We start from the raw sequence: 20,384 nt of genomic DNA on the forward strand, positions 1-20,384 counted from the left end.
TAGTTTTTTTTAATTTGTTTTTTATTTGTCATTTTGAATTTTATCCACCGTATTTTGTTTCGAGAGAATTTTAGTATCACTAGTTTTTATGTTATTTTAATCATTTACTGTATTTTGTTTTCTAATAATTTCCATTTTTAGTAGCTTTATTTTTTATAAAATTTAATTGTCATTTCCAAATTTTCAAATAATCTGTTATTATTAACTACCTTTGTATTTTAACATAATCAATAATTAATATATAAAAAATGTATATAGTAAAATAAAACAATAATTATAGTATTATATACTCCATATGCAATATAGCTATGATTACAAGGAAAACGAGAAAACCAGCGAAATCCAAAATTGCATGGAAATTGAAAAATCAAAGCTTTATGCTGTTTCTTCGATTTCCTTTCCATGCTTGTCTTAGAGAATATCAAGAAAACAATTCAAGGAATAATATACAATAATATTCTATCTGATGGAAGAGAAGCTAAAATCTAATTCAACCTTTAAACCGTAGGTACAAGTTGTTGAATTATGTATTTCTAATATATTCAACTGTGTTATGAATTGTGAGGAATTTACACGCCTAAATAGGCTAGAGATTAATACATAAGGAAAGATTTACCCTAGCTACAAATCAGGAAAAATATTCACTAAAATCAATCTTCAATTAATCTCGTGATTTCTTCCAATCTCCTTGATTTATTTCCAACACCCCCCCTCCCCCCTCAAGTTAAACAATGGGATCACCCATTTTTAACTTTGTCTAATACTCCGTGGAAGCTCCTCGAATCAACTGCTTTAGTGAGGATATCTGGCAACTGGTCCTCTGATCTAACAAAAGGAAGATGCACAATTTTAGCCTCTATATTCTCCTTAATGAAGTGTCGATCCACCTCGACGTGTTTCGTCCGGTCATGTTGTACCGGATTTTCAGATATGCTGATAGCTGTCCTGCCTGATTATCACAGAAGAGTTTGCACGGATGTTGTGATATCGGGCCAAGTTCTGTCATAAGCTTCCTTAGCCATAGGATCTCTATTAGATTACTCCTGATTCCTCGAAACTCTGCTTCGGCACTAGATAATGCTACTACTTTCTGCTTCTTGCTACGCCAAGTGACAAGATTTCCTCCAACAAAAGTAAGATACCCTGCCGTTGATTTTCGATCATTTGGATTCCCAGCCCAGTCTGCGTCTGTAAACCCCAATATATCCATATGTCCGTGATTCTCAAATAAAACTCCATATCCCGGAGTTCCCTTCAAGTATCGCACAATTCTCAATGCTGCCTCCCAGTGATCCGTTTGGGGTTTGTGCATAAACTGGCTAACCACTCCAACTGCGTAGGCAATATCTGGTCTAGTGTGGCAAAGATAGATAATCTTACCCACGAGGCGCTGATATCTAGTATGGTTTGTGAGTTCTACCCCCTCAATTAATTGCAGACCGTGATTCTGCATCATCGATGTTTCAGCAGGCTTGCAATCCAGCATCCCTGTTTCAGCTAGAAGATCCAAGAAATACTTCATCTGGTTTATAAATATTCCTCTCTTAGATCTCAGCACCTCAATTCCCAAAAAATAATTGAGAAGTCCCAAGTCTTTCATCTCAAACTCGGTAAACAAATTTTTCTTCAATTGACTTATTTCTTCTTCATCATCTCCCGTAAGAATCATGTCGTCCACATAAATGATTAGACATGAAATCTTCCCTTCCTTCTTCTTGAGAAATAGTGTATGATCCGAGTTGCTCTGTTTGTATCCATACTTCTTCATTACTTCAGTGAACCTCCCAAACCATGCCCTTGGAGATTGCTTCAAGCCATAGAGGGTCTTCTTTAGTTTACACACTTCCTGTCCTCCAAAGTTTCCACCAAAGCCAGGTGGGGCTTCCATATAGATTGGCTTCGTTAGTTCCCCATGCAGAAAGGCGTTTGTTACATCAAACTGGTGTAGTGGCCAATCTTTATTCGCAGCAATTGAAAAAAGAACTCGAATGGTGCTCATCTTGGCCACTGGTGAGAAGGTTTCTGCATAATCAACTCCATAGGTCTGAGTGTACCCTTTCGCAACTAGCCTCGCCTTGTAACGTTCAATAGATCCATCTGGTCGTCTTTTGATTGTGAATACCCAACGACATCCTAATAGTCTAGATCCCTCAGGTCTCAGACATACCTCCCAAGTTTTGTTCTTCATTAGTGCCTTCATTTCCACTATCATTGCCTCCCTCCAGTGCTTAATTTTCATAGCTTCTTCGGCTGTTCCAGGAATTTCTTCTTCCTCATACAGGGCAGCAGTGAATGCCCTTGCCATCTCAGTAAGATTCGCCTTAGCCAAGTTTGCTACCGAGTATCTACTTCTTCTAGAAATACGCTCGGGGCTGTACCTCTTAGGTGGAATCCCTCTATTACTTCTCGGGGGCATTATGTACCGCCCTGTGTCACCATCTACCGCTGCATTCTCCACAACATTCTCAACAGTTTCTGCAGATGAGTCATTAGAAATAATTGTACAATCTGATCCAGTGTCAGGAATTACCTCAGATATCACTGGAGGAGGATTGTCGGGAGGTGGCGGTTGAGGAGGCTCTACATGTGGTAAGACAGGCTCGGCGGAAGTACTAGCTTTCTCTGTTGGTTCTACGTTCGAGTTACTTGGTGGTGACATAAACCAACTTAGGGGTCCAGATGAACAATTACTATCACTACTCTCCCCCTGACCACTAAGGTTGGTATAGTAGTATTCACATTCCAAGAAATTACAATTCATTGAGGTTATAATTTTCCTAGAAGAGGGATCAAAACACCTATATCCTTTCTGATTTATCCCATACCCAAAAAGACACACTTTATAGCGCATGCGGAAAATTTATTTCTCTCGTGTTTAGGGACATGGACATAAACAGAACACCCAAAGATTTTCAAAGGTAGGGTAAGAGGTTCTGGTACCTGAGCTAGTGTAGATAAAGTCTGAAGAGGAGTTTTCATGTTTAGGATTTTTGTAGGAAGACGATTGATCAAGTACACAGAGGTGGCAATTGCCTCGGGCCACAAGAATTTTGGAATTTTAGAGTCAAAAAACAAAGCTCGGGTGATTTCCAAAATTATTCTATTTTTCCTTTCTGCGACTCCATTTTGTTCGGGGGTATAAGCACAAGAAGTTTGGTGAATTAAACCCCTTTTTTGAAAAAATTCTAACATCTCTTTATTAACAAATTCTCTCCCATTATCCGATCTAAGGGTTCGAACAGTGGTTTGAAACTGTGTTTGGATCATGTTAAAAAAAAAAGAACAAATTTTGCATATACGTCAGATTTGTTTTTCAAAAAATACACCCAAGTCATTCTAGAACAATCATCCACGAAGATTAAAAAATACTTAAAACCATGATCACCAGCAATAGGCGCGGGGCCCCACACATCAGCATGAACCAAGGAAAAAAGAATTTTAACACGAGTTTCACTAGATTTAAAAGACTGTCTGTGGCTTTTCGCCAAAACACAAGACTCACAATTCTCGAGATGCAGATCCGTGAGCTAGCATCGCGGCACTGCCTTGGTGAGCCATCATTTAACAACATAGTAGAGGCCTTGACACTCAGTGCCACGCCCAATTATCCTCCTCGTCCTGATATCCTGTAAAACACAAAAATTTGGATGCATCAGTAAAGTACAATTTAATTCCTTTGTTACATGACTGATGGACATCAACTTATGTGATAATTTCGGAACATAGAGACAATTCGACAACTTTAAAGTTGGTGAAATTTCGATTGTTCCACTTCCCTCTACTGATGTTAATTCCCCATCTGCAGTCTGAATTTGACTTTTCATAGCTCCACTAAAATTCACAAAGTCATTTTTATCATGGGACATAGTATCAGTTGCTCCACAATCAAGAATCCAACCCTTCTCTTTTTCACTAGACTTATATTGTGCACAAGCAATATGCAATTTATTCAACACTTCAAACCTATTTGGGGTAATAAAATGATTTTCTAAAGCCTTGGGTTGAGGTCTACAATTAACAACACATTTGGAGGCAGATTGAATATTATTTTTAAAATGGGGTATTGTTTGCAATTTAAAGGAAATATGGGGTGTTGACTGTAAATGAGAATTTGGGCTAGATTTTTTTAATTCCAGCCCGTTACCTCCATTCCCAATTGCAGTTCCGCCGCCTCCTCCCATCCTTGCAAACGCCGCCTCTCCTACTACCTCCTCTGCCCGTCTGCCGCCCCCTCCGTTCCGGGAGTCTCCATCTCCGGCTCTCGCGCGAGGATTGGTGGCCTCACGGTTGCCTCCTCCCGTCGGAAACAATCCACCGCCGCTGCCATCGTCCACCCCGATTGCCAATCGGGCTTTCGCCTTTTGATTTTCGTCCCACCATTCGGGAAATCCAACCAAGAGAAAACATGATTCTCTGGTATGTTTCGGTTTACCGCAATGAGAGCACCATAGCTTGGATTTGTCCGGTTTGAATCCTCCTCCCCTGCGGTTGGGTCCGGCGGCGCATGGCGGTGGTTGTTGGTTGACGCGCTGCTGCTGCTGGGGTTGGTTTCGGGTAGTGAATCGTAGCCCCACTCCGCCCGATGATGAGTCGTCGCTAGCTGCTCCGGCCGAGGAATCTGAGTTTGCTGCCGGCGGCATGATTTTGAGCCGAGTAGCTTCTCGTTTCACCCGCCCGTATGCGGTTTCGGCTGAGAGCAGGGGATGCTCTTTGAGGATGTCGCGCCGGATTCCGTCGTATCGTTCATTCAGTCCGGTGAGGAACTTGAACAAACGTCTTGTTCCTATGTATGTTCGGAATTGCCCGACTCCTTTGTCACAGCAATCAATCGGGCGATTCTCACATCAATCTATCTCGATCCAGATCCCATGGAGACGACGCCAGTAAGTTTCGAGTCCTTGTTCTCCTTGCACTATCTTACTCGCTCTTTCCTCCAAGTCATATAACAGGTACGGATCAGCAGTGCTAGCAAACGTGACGGACAAGCTCTCCCACAGGGCCTGTGTAGTTTGGTGGTGTGCGAAATCGACGACGATATCAGTTTCGATATTGTCGATTATCCATGAGAACACGATCATGTCGGTCTCTTCCCATTCGGTGTAGCCTTTCGCCCCTGGTTCTGGAGGCGCTGGTATACCGGTGAGGTGCCGAAGGGCTCGTCTGCCCACAACGGCTATCCTCATTAGTTTCTGCCAGAGAGGGTAGTTGTTTCCATTGAGTTTGACTGCCAGAGTAACGTTCTTACTCATTCTCAATCTTGAATCGTTATTGTTGTTGGGTTTCTCTTCATCGTCTGAATGATCTGCCATGGCCGAGATTTGGTATTCTCAGGCTGTGATGAATCTTATTCTGAGCCGCCTTTCTCTGATGCCATGTTGAATAATGTATTTCTGATATATTCAACTGTGTTATGAATTGTGAGGACTTTACACGCCTAAATAGGCTAGAGATTAATTACATAAGGAAAGATTTACCCTAGCTACAAATCAGGAAAAATATTCACTAAAATCAATCTACAATTAATCTTGTGATTTCTTCCAATCTCCTTGATTTATTTCCAACACCAAATAATGTGAATCTTATTGATTGAAGACTCATGAATTTACCCCGAACTTATTCTTGTAAATAAACCCAACAAATAAACAAGATAAACCAAGAAATGGAACAAGAAAAATGGATAAAAGGATAGATGATGGATTAATGTTATGATTTAGGTGAAGAACAAGAAAGGAATCCCAAAGGCACTTTCACATACAAACACCTAATGGCTCCACAAACTAGCAAGCATACCTTTACAATCAACCTTAGCCCGACAAAAGATCGAATGCAACCGGAGGAATTTGATAAGTCTTCAAAAGATGAAGAAGGTGAGCTCTCAAATATGGAGAAGTTGTCTCTTACAAATATTCAAAAGCTGCTTGAAATGAACCCTAGCAAGAGTATTTATACTAGGAGTTAAAAATAAGCAAAACAAAACAAGTCTTGGTCAAAAAGTCACATTCCGGACAAAACACCCGACTGGGTGATTCCCACGGCTCATTTCACCCGCCCGCGTGAAGTTTCTGGACAAAAATTGATCTCTCGGCAAAAACGCCCGACCGGGTGTCTTCGGGTTGGCAAACAACCGCCTGCATGTTTCTTTCTGCATTGCGCGACTTTCTTAAAACGATCATATGTCTCTCATCCGAACTCCGTTTGGGGCGTGTGAGGTACCCACGCGAAGGTATTTCGACGATGAAGACGATGGTGGTCTTGGATCAGCATTTGGACACCATCTTGATAGGTATATTGATGTTTGAAACGGACCTCAGCTCCGGTATGGTTCATTGGATGCCTTCGTTTCTTCTAATGGTTTGGCACGTCCCGGATTCACATCATCCTCTCCTTCTTTTTGAAAGGATTTGTCCTCAAATCCGGTTCTTAGATTCATCTTTCGGACACCTGGATTCACATCATCTCGGTAATTGGTGAATCCCGAGTGATCTGATCCCTACAGAACTCAAATCATTTGTTGATCGTAGCTTCCCAACATTGGACAATGCTATTAAGTTTTATAAGAACTATGGTCGACTTGTTGGTTTCGACACACGGAAAAATGGTTCTAAGACCATCTCCAAGGTACACTAAAACTTAAAATAGGATAAGTATTTAGCTCCAATAGTACTCAAAAACCAATCCAATTTTTGGTTTTTGTGAAAAAAAATACCTATCTTTAGGTTTACACTAAACCAAAACCTAAAAAATTCTCAAATTTTGTGAGTAAAAAAAGCATAATATAGAGAATATTCTTTTAAGTTTGAGTTTAGTGTAAATGGTTGAAGTAAAATCAATATTTAGTGTGAGATTTGCACTAAAATGGGTTTGAGTTTAGAGGAATGGTTGGAGATGCTCTAAGAAAGGCCAATGATGCGGCCATGACCGTTTGGTCCCGCCTCAACCGCTGCGAACGGGGAAGGAATGTCTGGGTACAGGCTGCGTAGTCGACGGGAAAGATGGGTTGTATCTTTCACTGTTATATCAAATCACTTACACCATTCTTCAATTTTCACAATATTAATCCCGTTTTTATTTTTCAACCAAATTCCCGTACTATGCCCTATAATACCTTTATTTATCCTAATCGTAAACAGTTTAGAATCAATAATGCGCCTTTAGAGCCAATCATAATTTGAAACTCGACCGTTGAGTGAAAATATTAATTTACTCAAATCATTTATTTTATACTGATCAGTGCTTATATAGTTCGTAATGACTATTTATTTAACACACTTTTGCTATCGATATACTACGATTCTACTTTTAAATCTAGTATAATATGCTTTGGTATTTTAAATGCACATGGTTTGAATATTTCAATCGGGAGAATGAATTTGAAATTTGACTTGTTCGAATTTAAATGTGTACATGAAATAAATGTCGGATACCACGTAAAATTTAGTACTGCTACTAATTTTGAATATCTATTTCAAACGGGAATGAGGGAGAACCCGAGTCAAGTTTTAAATTTAAAATATACTCCAAATAGGGGTCTTCATTTGTTCGATCATTTAATAATATTTGCGAACATTTACAGTTCCCACTTCCCACTCACTTAAATGACATTCAAATTCAATTTGTGTGTTTACTTGCTTGAACAGTTTTTCCACTTACAAGCTGAAAAGCTTTTATTACAGATCTTGGTCGTATAATAAAGTTTTGTGCGCTGATTTTAGAAAAATGAAAAACATACTTCGTGAGTTCTTGTACAATGAAACTTCAATAGAAGTAGAACAGTCCACAATATAAATTCCCCGACTGCGATAATAACTACTATAATCAATGACAGTTATAAATTTTTATTTCAGCATATAACTTTTAAATTCTTTGTTTCCAACTCACAGTTATTCAAACACTTGGATAATTTACAAGTTCTTGACATGCCACAGAGAAAAACATACAAGAAAAAGGAAGCAAGAGTTCAGAGAATTCCGTAAATTTAATTTACTTCATAAGTAGGAGTAGTTAATTTAATTTAAACGTGAAGAAATATTATTTAGTTCATAAAGGGAAAATGATTCCCTCTAATAAGATAAAAAACGCCAAATCTATGCGTAGTAGTAGTAGTAGTAGTTTTGAAGCGATCAATAGAGTTTCTTGGTAAAGAGGCTTCTAATATTAAACAAATTAGCTCCACGTACGCCTTCACCACCTCTCGCGCTGTTCTCATCGCTTCTACAGCTAAAATGCTGGCGGTAGCCCATACACACTGCCACTGGCACTTTGAAACTCAGAACCCTTGCTTTAGAGGTACCGGCAACCGGCACTCTCCGGCGGACCTGCCTGCTTCTTCCCAAGTGGACCCCACCCCTACCGGGGCTGCTCGCCCACTTCCTCGCTTTCGAGTTGCTCCTAGAGCAGGGGGCGCTGCTCACCTTCCGATTCACCGGTCGAGATTTACTCCCCGCGAATGGCCATATGTTTATGTTCAGCTCTGCACTTACGCTACCATTCTTCTTATCTCTTCTCTTCTCTTTAAAGCTGCTCTTATCCTTCTTCTTATAAATGCTGTGTTCTTCACCGATTCTCTTGTCTTTTTTTCGGAAAATATCCCTCCACCGCTTTGAATTGGTCGACAGTTGAGCCGATTCGGATGCCTGATTGGAGAGGTTGAGATGGTGGAGGGGGAGGAGTACGCCGCCGGAGAAGAGTTCGTCGGCGGATAGAAGATTCAGCGGCGGAAGAGACGGGTTTCTGACCATCCAAAATTCAAATTCCGGTGAGTTCGAATCGCCGCATGGCGCTATGATTCGAGGAGGAGGATCCTCCATTTCCCTCCAGAAATCGGCCGAAAGGAGAATGCGACTTTAGTGTTTGCGAAAACAGAGCAAATAGGATGTGATTATGGGAATGAAATGAGGGTAGTATTTATTAGAGGGGGAAGGGGGATTTTGGTTCACTTCTGCGCATTAATTCATTTCTTTATTGTTCAAACCACGCAACAGTTTATAAATGGTGGCCCGTGTGACGTAATAATAAAAAGCTATAAGTTCTTTTACTACACCACATCTTATATGGAGTAATAAGCTAAACTGATAAGAATAGCGCATAATAATTTTGGGAAAGACTTGTAAGTCCCGGGCATCTATATATATATATGAGTATTATTACCTGAAATAATAATTGAGGATAAATGATAAAAGGAGGAGATGATAATGAATAGTCACAACTCAAAATCAGATTAACAAAAAGAGGTGGATAGTAGAGTATTGTGTGGAAGCCAAGAATAGGTCTGATGGATCATATGCAACGGAACCATTACTAATATACGTACAAAACTTATACTAGTAGAACAACAGGTTAGGTCCCTGTTTTTTTTATTCTCATCTGTTTAATTCAATGTAAAAGGAGGGGTTAGATATTAGACGTCCAATTTAATGAACTAGATCGTTTTTGTGACCATGTATATATATGTAATTCTCATCTGTTTAATTCAATGTAAAAGGAGGTCATCAATTCTCAACTTTGGGGCGTACCGTTTGAGAGGTTTCATTTCATTTTAGAATATGGTCATCAATTTTCTAACAACATATTTGTTGGAATGCCCTTAAATTTCAATTAACATTCTTTTCAAAATAATCGTATCCAAAAGAATTGGGATATTTAAAGTGGTACAAGGTGATTTTTTTTTATTTATCTATAAAAGATTTTGTGGAAGGAAAAGAACTTGTTATCAAATTGAATTAAACGTTTAACTTTTGATGAGTTTTTTTTTAACCCAATACGAGAATGACTATAAAAAGAGGAAAAAAAAATTAAAATATGATTAATGATTTTCTATAAAATTGTATATTTGATATCCTTTCGGATTCAAGATTCTAAATTGTGCAAAGCCTATTTTTCAAAGACCTAATTTGAAGTTCACTCCTTTTATGATGGTTACTCTCTTCATCCCGACTAAGATGACACATTTCTTTTTTGCCAAGAGATTTTAGGGATTATTGGTTAATGTGTTTAGTTTGATAGAGAAAATGTGGGTGCAAATATTAAATGGAAAGAGAAAGAGTATTGGATATTTAATTGAGTAGAGAAAAAAATGGTTGGGTGCATCAATTGAAGAGATAAATTAATTTTTCAAAAATAAAAATTTGTCATCTTATTCAGGACACACTAAAAAAGAAAGTATGTTATCTTAAGTGGGACGAAGAAAATACAAAAGTAGAAAGTTTGTTAACACAGACACGAAATTATGAATCTTTTAAGTTTCTCTGGTTGGCGTTAAGAATTGAAATTGTTTCAAGTCTTTTACTGTACTATACTAGCTACAATTAATATATAGAACTATACCTTTGGCATATTATTTTCTTGGAAATAGGATCAACAAGTTAAATAAGATGATGTAAAGGATCCTACTCTATTTTGACCTCCTCCAAAAAATAACTCCATTTGGATTTGTTTCGGTACAATCATTGGCGTTATAAAATGTGTGCCTATGTAGATTAGGTCTGCTTATTCGGCCGGTTTCGATTCTAATCGGACCGGTTGAGAGGTTAATCAATTTAAAATTTGTATTAATTCTAGAATTGGAATCGGAATCGATCGGTTCCGGTTCGAAACTGACCAGTTAAGAATCGGTCGATTCCGGTTTCGAACCGGAACTGATGTGTAATTTTAATTCAACTTTATTTATAATTTTAAATAGTTCAATACTAAAAAAAAAATAATCTAACATCTAGAAATATAACAGATAATACCTAAAAATTCAAATAAATACACAAAAAATACAAACCAACAATACAGTAATATTCATATATGGATAAGAGTGATGTCAAGTGTAGTAGGTCGGGATAGTTTATGTTAGCAATTTTTTAATACAAAAATAGGAGTTCTAAACTTTAGCAATTTTTTTAAAAAATGAGTTTTAAAATTGAATTCCATTTTCCCTTTTTTGGCTAAACAAATATTCATTGGAATTTCTAATACTGATTGATTTTGTTGTGACTTTTTGATTTATAACGGAACAGTTAATAAATTATTCACAAATAGGTTAAAATCGTATGTTAAATGAATTGTTACATAAATTTGTTATAAAGTTAAATTTCTATCATATGAAACGAAATTGTATTTGTATAAGTTATTTTGAAAATTAAAAACAAACTTATGCCGTCCTACTCATTGTAGTCAGTTCATAAAAAATGGATTAGGGAAATAATTGTAAATTCAACGTATTACGGTTTAAACATTTTAAATACTTCAGAAAACAGAGCTCGCAAATCTAACACTGTTTAAATCTAAAAATCACAGAATGTTTTAAATTATTTTACTTTAATTCAAAATTAATTCAATTAAATTAGATTTATTAGTATATTAAATTATAAAAAAAATAAAATTGAATTATAATCCGGTTCCGGTTCCGGTTCCGAACGGGAAATGATTTTATTTAAAATGTTGGAACCGGTACCAGACGGATTTTCCGATTCTGGTTCCTCAATTAACTGGCCAGTTCTGATTTCAATTCCAGTTAACCGAGAACCGGAGAACCGTTTAAGCACCCGATGTAGATGTAGGGACATGTGAGATCATTCCAAACAACAGAACTATTCTAAAAAATAGAGATTAACTTTAGCCGCTAGATTATAAAATTGTGTGGTTCATATTGAATTATTTTGTAATAATAAGAGATATGAGTTATCATAATCACATGATAATATCAAAACACGATATTATACTAATCATATGATATTTTAATATTTTTAAAATATTAGTTATAATATAATCTAATGTTAATAGTAGTATATTGCTATTGTCATAGACTATTATAATGGCAATTAAAATCTGAGATTAACTCAGTTGAATTTATATTTCCTTTTGGGGATATGATTAATCCTTAAATTTCATAATTGTAGTTTTTAAATGTAATTAAATTATATAAGGATTCAATTGAACAAAAATATCGTATTTAACTGAAAAATTAAATTATGCTTTCAAGTTGATCATAAAATGAAATTAAAAGTCAAAATCTATTCAATAATTTTTATCTTTATTAATATTATTTTTAAATATTTAATACTCCTACTAATTAATTAAAATAAAGTTACAACATATTAGTCGAACCATAAATATTTATACGCAAAATGAACTAATTGATTAAATAATTTATAGTATAATAGTATGCGATTGCATTAATAATTTAAATTCAAATTAAATGGACTGATGGTTAATTTACCTATCATAATATGATTATTGATTATGCCAATTTAATTGAACATTACTTGTATTAACATGCTTTAATAGTATGTAGCATTCCCTTATGACTATATAACGCCCCTAACTGAAAAAAAAAAAAAAAAAAAAAAAAAAAAAAAAAAAAAAAAAAAGAAAAAAAAAAGTAGTGAAATATTGAGAGCATGGACGGAGCGTCGAGAAGGCCGAGTCTGAAGGAGCGACTGGGATTGAAGAGGCTGACGCTGACCTGTTTCAATCCGACGTTGGGACATGGCGGCACCACCACCACCACCGAAGATGATCCTCCTCCACTATGCCCGGATCAAAGTGAAGTCATCGAAAATCCAACCCCGATTCCGGGCAGCGTGACTCTAGCAGAGGCGATGGCTGCGGAGAGGCAGTGGAGGGCGTGTGGAGAGTCTGAGATGGGTGTGAGAGTATTGCAGGAGAGTGATAGAGATATTCATATAGAGGAAGAGGAAGAGAGTTTGGGAAGTGCGTTGATACCGTGTGGTCACACTTTTTGCAGGGAGTGTTGGAGGGACTTGTGGTTAAACCGAAGTTTTTGCCCTGTATGCAACCGTTTTATTCATAATATCCTCGACTTATACTAATCCACCCCAACAAGCCCACAACCATATGGAGTAAGTATTTCCTTGTTTTCAAAAACACTACTTCTGTGCGAATTTAATTAAGAAACAGTTATTGTTGGTTGGTGATAGACTCGTAGACGGTTGTCTTTGGCCTGATGTGTTGTGCTTATTTTCGAGACTTTTTTGTTTTGCTTTGTGCGTCTCTCTGTTAAGCATCTCGCCCTCTTGTGGCTTCAGCATTCTCAGTTATTGAAAAAACAGTTATCATGTATTCCTGCGTGTGACGTGCGTTTTGTTATTCAAATTTCATTGTCATATACTCATATAAGAAGCAGCCCATTATTATTAAATTTCAAGTGGGTTCCTTTTTATTAACGAAATCGGCCCAATTATATTAAGTTGGCAAAAAAGACTTGCGGGATTTGGGCCGTTGGGCTTACTTGAGAAAATTGATCAAAGGCCCAAACAGTGAACTACCATTGAGGAGAAAATGCTGAAAACTCGAGTTTATTAAACTTCAATCATAATATTGAAGAGGTGCATCATAACATTGAATAACACTCAATAATCATTCATTCACTCATCTCCATAATTCAGCTTCTTCATGATGAATTCCTAACTATTAATAATTAAGGTTATTAGAATCATCCGCAAAAGACAAGAGAAACTAATTTCCAGCTATTCTTATGTGCGTACGTAACAAACAAATTCCAATACAATCATCAATTATCTTGTTCGTTTTCTTGTTTAAGTTATATATTTGGTGAACTTTACATATTCAGGCATACTTTCACAAATTCATTGATACATGTGCATGTGATGAGTTCAAAGAGTCACTCTACATGCAATTGGACCACAATATATTAGAAATAGATGAAAAGGATGTAGTGCCATAACAGTTGGGAACTAGCTAGGAAATAGAGTGGTACATACTCTACAAAAATGAACTATTGTTGGTTTAGTGTGATATACTCTCTTCGTTCCTTATTAATTAAGACATTTCTTTACGGTACGGAGTTCAAGAATAATATGTTAAATAGATGGTGAATAAAGTAAGAGAGATGAAGAGAGAGTTACTTTTTACCAAAAATAAAAATGACTCAATTATTTTGAAACTTTCTAAAATAAAAAAAACAACTCAATTAAGATAACGTATGCAGCATATAACAAGGGGGTACAATTGTACCCCCAAAATATACATTCTTAATAAACAATTTAGATATCTTGCTATTGTACATAAGTGATTTAGTGGTGGTAGGGTCGGTCATTGTAGTTTTAGTGTGATATATGGTGTAGCATTTGTCTATCATGGCATTTTTGACATTAGAGCCTTTATTATCGTATTTTTAATTTATCGTAATATTTTTCTCACCCTCAATTTCAAAATCCTGGATCCGCCACTGAATTAAGGGAGTACTTATCACCCAATTGCTGTGATTAGGAATCAAGGAGCGACTATGAGATGAATCTTAGGAAATGATAGAAGAGTTTTAAATGGAGATAAAGAAGAATTCAAGTTGAGAAAATTTTTCGCCTACAAAAATTGAGAGGTTTTATGTTAAAAAGTTTATAAGTTCTTGTCTCTTAGAAGATGTATATAAAGTTTAAAAGATTATAAAGCTTTATTTAAAAATTAAGTATGCAGAGTTTTGTTATGGCTGGTTGAGATTCTAAGAGATTTTGAGAAAACTGTAACTAATAAAACAAAAATATTACTACAAGTTTTGTAACATTAGAAATTCGGTCTGTTTCACTTTAATTAAATTTGTAACAATATTTTACTTGTACGTACGTATATATATGTGTTTTGTCCATACGCAAAGCTTGTAAATTGGACTTAAATGAAAATTTCAAAGCTTGAATTAAGTATATATAATGCATTATTCAATCTCAAGTTATAAGCTACCTAAACTGGGGAAGTGTATTGCTTGGCGTGACACCCTATTCACAATTATTTTGTCAACAAATATTTAATTCATCATCTAACCTTGCTCCACAAAGGAAACCCCTTAAAATCAACCCGCCAATCACCCATGAAAATTGACAAACTAGACAAATAATTGAAACAAAACTTATCAACTTATCAAGAGATCAATGGATCCCCCTTTCCACATATAATAATACTATATTTATCCTCCATGCTCAGTACAAATATCATATTCTTTAATTTTATAATTTAAGTAATTAAACTTGCAATAGGGATTGTACGTGTCATAAATTTAATAATTTAAATGGGAAAAGTAACTAATTAATTTCTACTATACTTTATTGGTCTGTAGTCATTTTTATAGGAATTTTATATAATTTTATTATACGTATTTTTTTAGTCAATAAAGGAGTACCAGATTTGATTAGTCCATAACGGTATATTTTGTACTAGCACAACTACGTAATAATATATTTTATGCTTATAATAAAACTTTTTTAATTATTGAATTAATAGCGGGACTCGAAAATTTGTGAGATAAGGATCAGAACCGACAATTAATTACTATACTCTTTACCACATTTTAATTTCATACTTGGAAAAATAAAATTCGGAAAGTCCGACCATATTTATATCTAGAATATTACATTTCACGTGTACTACATACTCCCTCCGTTCCATAGTAATGGAGGCAAAACTTTTCGGCACGGAGATTAAAAAAAATTGTGTTAGATGAGTTAATAAAGAGAGAATAGTGGAAAATGAAAAAGGTAGAGAGATGAAGAGAGAAAAAAGTAAGAGAGAGTAAAGTAGGTGTGAAAAAATGTGTTGACTTTTACTAAAAAAGAAAATGACTCTATTACTATGTAACAGACGGAAATGGAAAAACGGGGAGTATTACATAATCCAAAAGTAAATCGGCATGACTTGAAAGTTGAAACTCAGGTGAATCCGTACTTTACCTTATAGAAGTTAAAATAATTATCAGAGTTAGGTGCCTAGTTAGTTCATCGTTAATTTAATTAGGGTGGGAAGATGATGTTGATATCACACATGAGCCAAACTGTATCCAGACATATTATCTACAAGCCAAACACCTCATGATTAGCACGTGTATTTGCTAAACATGTCAAATAATTGAATTATACGCAGCTAAATACATAGAAAAATGAGGAGATTAGCACGTGTACAGAAAAAAAAAATTCATGAAATAATGCATACTTGGTTTGAACTGATACATACCTCTATTATGATCAGATTCAAAGAATATTATTAAATGGGATTAAGTGAGGACAGTAGGACCAAAATGTATGAAATTGAAAAGTGATTTAATCGTGTACAATATCTATATATAATTAATTTATTAGGTTTTAACAAGTGACCATTTTTAATATGGCGTACGCAGAAAAAAAAATGTTGGTAGATGTGTGATATTAATCCTATTTTCTTATAGTCAAATAAGTGTATGTATATTATTGAAGTAGTAAATTACCAATAATATATTAAAATTTTGGTACAATACATTAATCTAGTTTAGAACTATGTTTACATATATATAAAGATCTTTTATATTTACTTTTAATTTCTATTCCTTATTATGAAATTTTCTTCTTCCCTTTTTAAACCAATATTTTGTAGTAGTAGCATCTGCGTTTATATATATAGTTTTTATTTACGTCAATTTAACATGGACTAAGTGATTTTGGACAATTTTAGTATAATTTACGATAGAAAAAAATATTGTTATACTGTAGTTAGGTGCTTATGCTTAAAAAATGTCAATTTGGAATCATAATAATAATTAATCGACCATTTATTAGTTTAAGTCTGTTAAATAATACTAGTAGATTTCAATCTCTGGTAGGAATCAGACTAAATCGTAAATTATAAGCTTAGTACCTTTTAATTGAATCACTCGAATTTTTTACACGTTAACGGATACGATATTAACTAATATTACCATTTTCTTAAATACTGTATTAGGATTTGATTAAATTTAACAATTTATTCCCCCAATGGATAAAATGCACTACAATGTCTATTTGAATACCAACCAACTCTCGACTGATAGCAACGGATGTGTGTCTATACATAATCGAAATAGGTATTTGCCTTCTAACTCTAATGTGCATCACATGACTCATACCTTTAATGATCCTCCTAACATGATGTTTTACATCACAAAAACATGTCCATTAACTAAGCTCCTAATTTGTGTCTTGTGGTGAACCGAGCATTTTTTAGATCCAAGATTTCGATTTTGAGTTTTAGGCTCCTTTTGGTATCATGAAATCGGGTATTTGAAACTGGAATTGGAGCCTTGAATCTTGATTAATTACAAATTCAATGTTTGATACCAAAAAATATTTGAATCTGAAATTGATCCCAATTCCACAATTTAAATTTCATATTAAACGTAGATTATTGTAATTTTAAATAGTTATAAAATTAAGCACCTTCACACACTATACACACTGCACACACACTTCATATCAATTTCTTCATATTCAATTATGTATATCATTTTTATCGAACAAAGGATTTGTAATTGAATTATAATTCATTTCATTCAAATTCAATTACGAAGAATTGAAATTCCAATTTAATTATATTTGATTTTTAATGTGTGATTTAAGAATATAATTTTCAAATTATTGCATATGAATAGGAATTTACCTAGCTAGGCTAGACTCTAAAAAATATTATTAAAAATTGTGACATCGTGTCATTAGTAATTATCATAGATATCATAGTAGTAAAATTATGTTATCAACTTTAGTGATTGTTGCATTAATTTTTTAGTAATTATAATTTAGTTATATTATCCCTTTGTCCCATAAAATAATCCATACTGGACTGCGAGACGAGTTTAAGGAGTAACTACTAAGAGCATCCACAGCGGTGGCGTCCGTCCGTGCCGCTGAGCACGAGCTCGTCCGTCCGTCGCTGCGAGCTGTCCGTCCGTGCCGCTGAGCAGCCTTACGTGGCGGCACGATTGGCCAACGGCAATTTCGTTTCTTTTTGTAATTTTTTTTAAAAATTTGAATTTAATTTTAAAAATCATTTTTTAATTATAAAAAAAATATTTTCCCACTTCTCAATAAATTATATCCGTTTTCTACACACTTTTAATTTATTTTTTAATTTTTTTCCCTCAAAATTCACTTTTTAATTGTGTATTTTTATTTTTTAGAATTTTAATTATGTATTTTTTATTTTTTAAGATTTAATTATGTAATTTTTATATTTTAATATATTTTTATATTGTAGAAATATTTTTTGTAATTGAAGTATTTAAATTAAATAATAGAATAGTGGGACCCTTGAGCTTGTCCTTGCGGAAGAGCACAGATGCGAGTGTTGTGCTCTTACCTAAGGACAAGGAGTAAAAGTGGGTCTTGGTCCACTTCCGTGCTCTTTTTTTTTTTTTGGTGTTTCAATAGGTAAAATTTAAAATGTGAGGGAATGGGGGTACAAGAAGTCACATGAGGGCAGGGGCCTCACGGATGGGTCCGCACACACCTAATCCTATACATGGAATCTAGATGCAGGAAAAGCCATGGACAAGCCCATGGTCGACTAGCCTAACATCTAGTCTAGCTATTACAAAACACTCCATATCGGAGTTGGATCATACCCTAATTCCAAACTTGAGCAAAACCAAGCAAGTTGGCTGCGGGTGGTACTCTTGACGGGGAATCCCACGAGTGGGACTTAAAAATCGCCTCGGTGTGTGTAGGGAAGCATTTTGTCGACCTCGGGCAGGGGTGTCGTCTAACACATGGTCCCGTCCATATGACCGTGTATACACCGAGGGAGTAGGTGGTACACTCAAGTGGTCGAAGGACCCTTGGTTTGTTGGGACAATGGCTAAGCCATTATCACATCATGATCGGGCCCGCATGCCAGCTTGGAAAGGAAAAGCCACGCGGTCTGCCACTCGCGTGGCTAGGATTTGGCGCGTGTCCACCCTGCCCGTTGTTCGCTGGGTAGCTGTGGTCCCCACTGGGGTGCACCTCTCCTGCACTCTCGTGCCTTCCGAATCACGAGCTGGCGTTGACTGGCGAGTCGAGACAAACCGGCGAGTCGCGACAAGGCGGGTCAGCGGTAGGTAGGCAGGTCTCTGCCGCCCTTGTCGCCTAGCGCAATCTTTGACTGCCGAGCCCTGCGCATCTCTGCCGCACCGGATCGCGAGATTTGGCTCGGTCTTCCAACAAATTTGTTGGCTAGCGACAGGGAGCCGCCGGCCAACTGTGCCTTTGGGAACGATGAATCCGGTGCGGTGGAAATCAACCTAAGTCGGACCAGGTCTCGGCTGTGGCGGAAGATGGATACACTTGTTTAACCAACGGCAAGGAATCACCCTTGCATGGTCAAATCGGTGTTTGCGAGAGCCAAACAACCCGGAGCAAGGTCGGTGATTCTTGACCATCTCCCAAAATAAGGTGTTCGTCTTGGATGGGACTCAAAGGTGGCCAGGGCGGCGTTGGAACAACGGAGCGTGTAATAGTTGCGGACTTTCGCCTGACGCCGGGTTTCGGTCATGGTGGTCCATCGCCGGTAGGCTTTAAACCCTCAAATCGAACCGAGAGAACTGCGCTAAGGGTTAGGGAGGGATTGGACTGCCCCATTCTCTTTGAAGCTCACAAGAGTCGGCCGCTCCTGAGCGAGGCAAGGACGGCATTGTGAACCGAAGGACAGAGCGGGTTTGTGTAAGCCGTTTAGTTGAGGAACCGCCGTCAATACTCCTCATGAACCGCTGGAATCCTCCTCAGCGCGTTCTACCCACATCGGCAAGGTTCAAGAACTGCCGTCTCTACACTTGGCGCTCGTTTCACGGGGGACTCTACCTTGTTGCCACCGCCAGGGACGGGGACGGCCTTGGGAGGGTCTCGTTGTAGATCCGGGGGAGATAAGAGCTTCACCTCCAAAACACTGGTATACTCTTCTCACCGTCGGCTAGTAGTGACAAGGGAACTGACCCAAGTCGGAGAACGACCACAATTGCCCAGCAAGGGGCCGGACGAGCAGTCCCGGGGAAGAAGAAAGAAAGGGACGGAGACACTTCTCCAACTCGACGACCAAAGAATGCAGCTTCTCGAAGAAGTTCACCACGACCTGAGGGAGTTTTAGGCAGACTAGCGACGGCGAGGGAGGGTGCACCGTCAGTTAAGGCGCCGGGAGGGAGTAGCGTGCACTCTTCGGAGAGGTCTGCCTCCGGTGACCGGCTGGCTAGGGGGCGGCCGAGTGATTTTCTGCCACCGCCGCCCCCCCTCCAAGGTTTTGAGTGAGTACGGCTTCTTCTTCTAGAGAGAGAAGTTTTAGAGAGAAGGAGGAGAAAATTCTTAGAGAGAGAGAGCACTACTATCTCGTGCTCTTATTTAAGAGCATGGATGGGGATGCTCTAAGTATACTACTCTCTCCGTCCCACATAACTTGATCCAGTATTCCATTTCGGTCCGTCCCAGATAATTTGACCCATTTCACTTTTACCATTTTTGGTAGTGGACCCCATATTACAATAACTCATTCATACTCACAATTTATTATAAAATTAATATATAAAAGTAGGACTCACATCCTACTAACCTTTTCAACTCACTGTTCATTACATTTCTTAAAACTTGTGCCCGGTCAAAATGAGTCGAATTATTTGGGACGGA

General features: G+C 37.0%; 1 protein-coding gene across 1 annotated transcript; it reads right to left on the reverse strand.

Annotated features, from left to right (window-relative positions):
- Positions 1-8,120: 8,120 nt before the first annotated feature.
- Positions 8,121-8,807, reverse strand: LOC125189979. Its single transcript, XM_048087186.1, has one exon. It carries the CDS (start codon positions 8,805-8,807, stop codon positions 8,121-8,123), a length of 687 nt encoding a protein of 228 aa, XP_047943143.1.
- Between the last annotated feature and the right edge of the window lie 11,577 nt (positions 8,808-20,384).

This window comes from Salvia hispanica, chromosome 5, assembly GCF_023119035.1.
Source record: "Salvia hispanica cultivar TCC Black 2014 chromosome 5, UniMelb_Shisp_WGS_1.0, whole genome shotgun sequence".
NCBI classification, from domain to species: Eukaryota; Viridiplantae; Streptophyta; class Magnoliopsida; order Lamiales; family Lamiaceae; genus Salvia; species Salvia hispanica.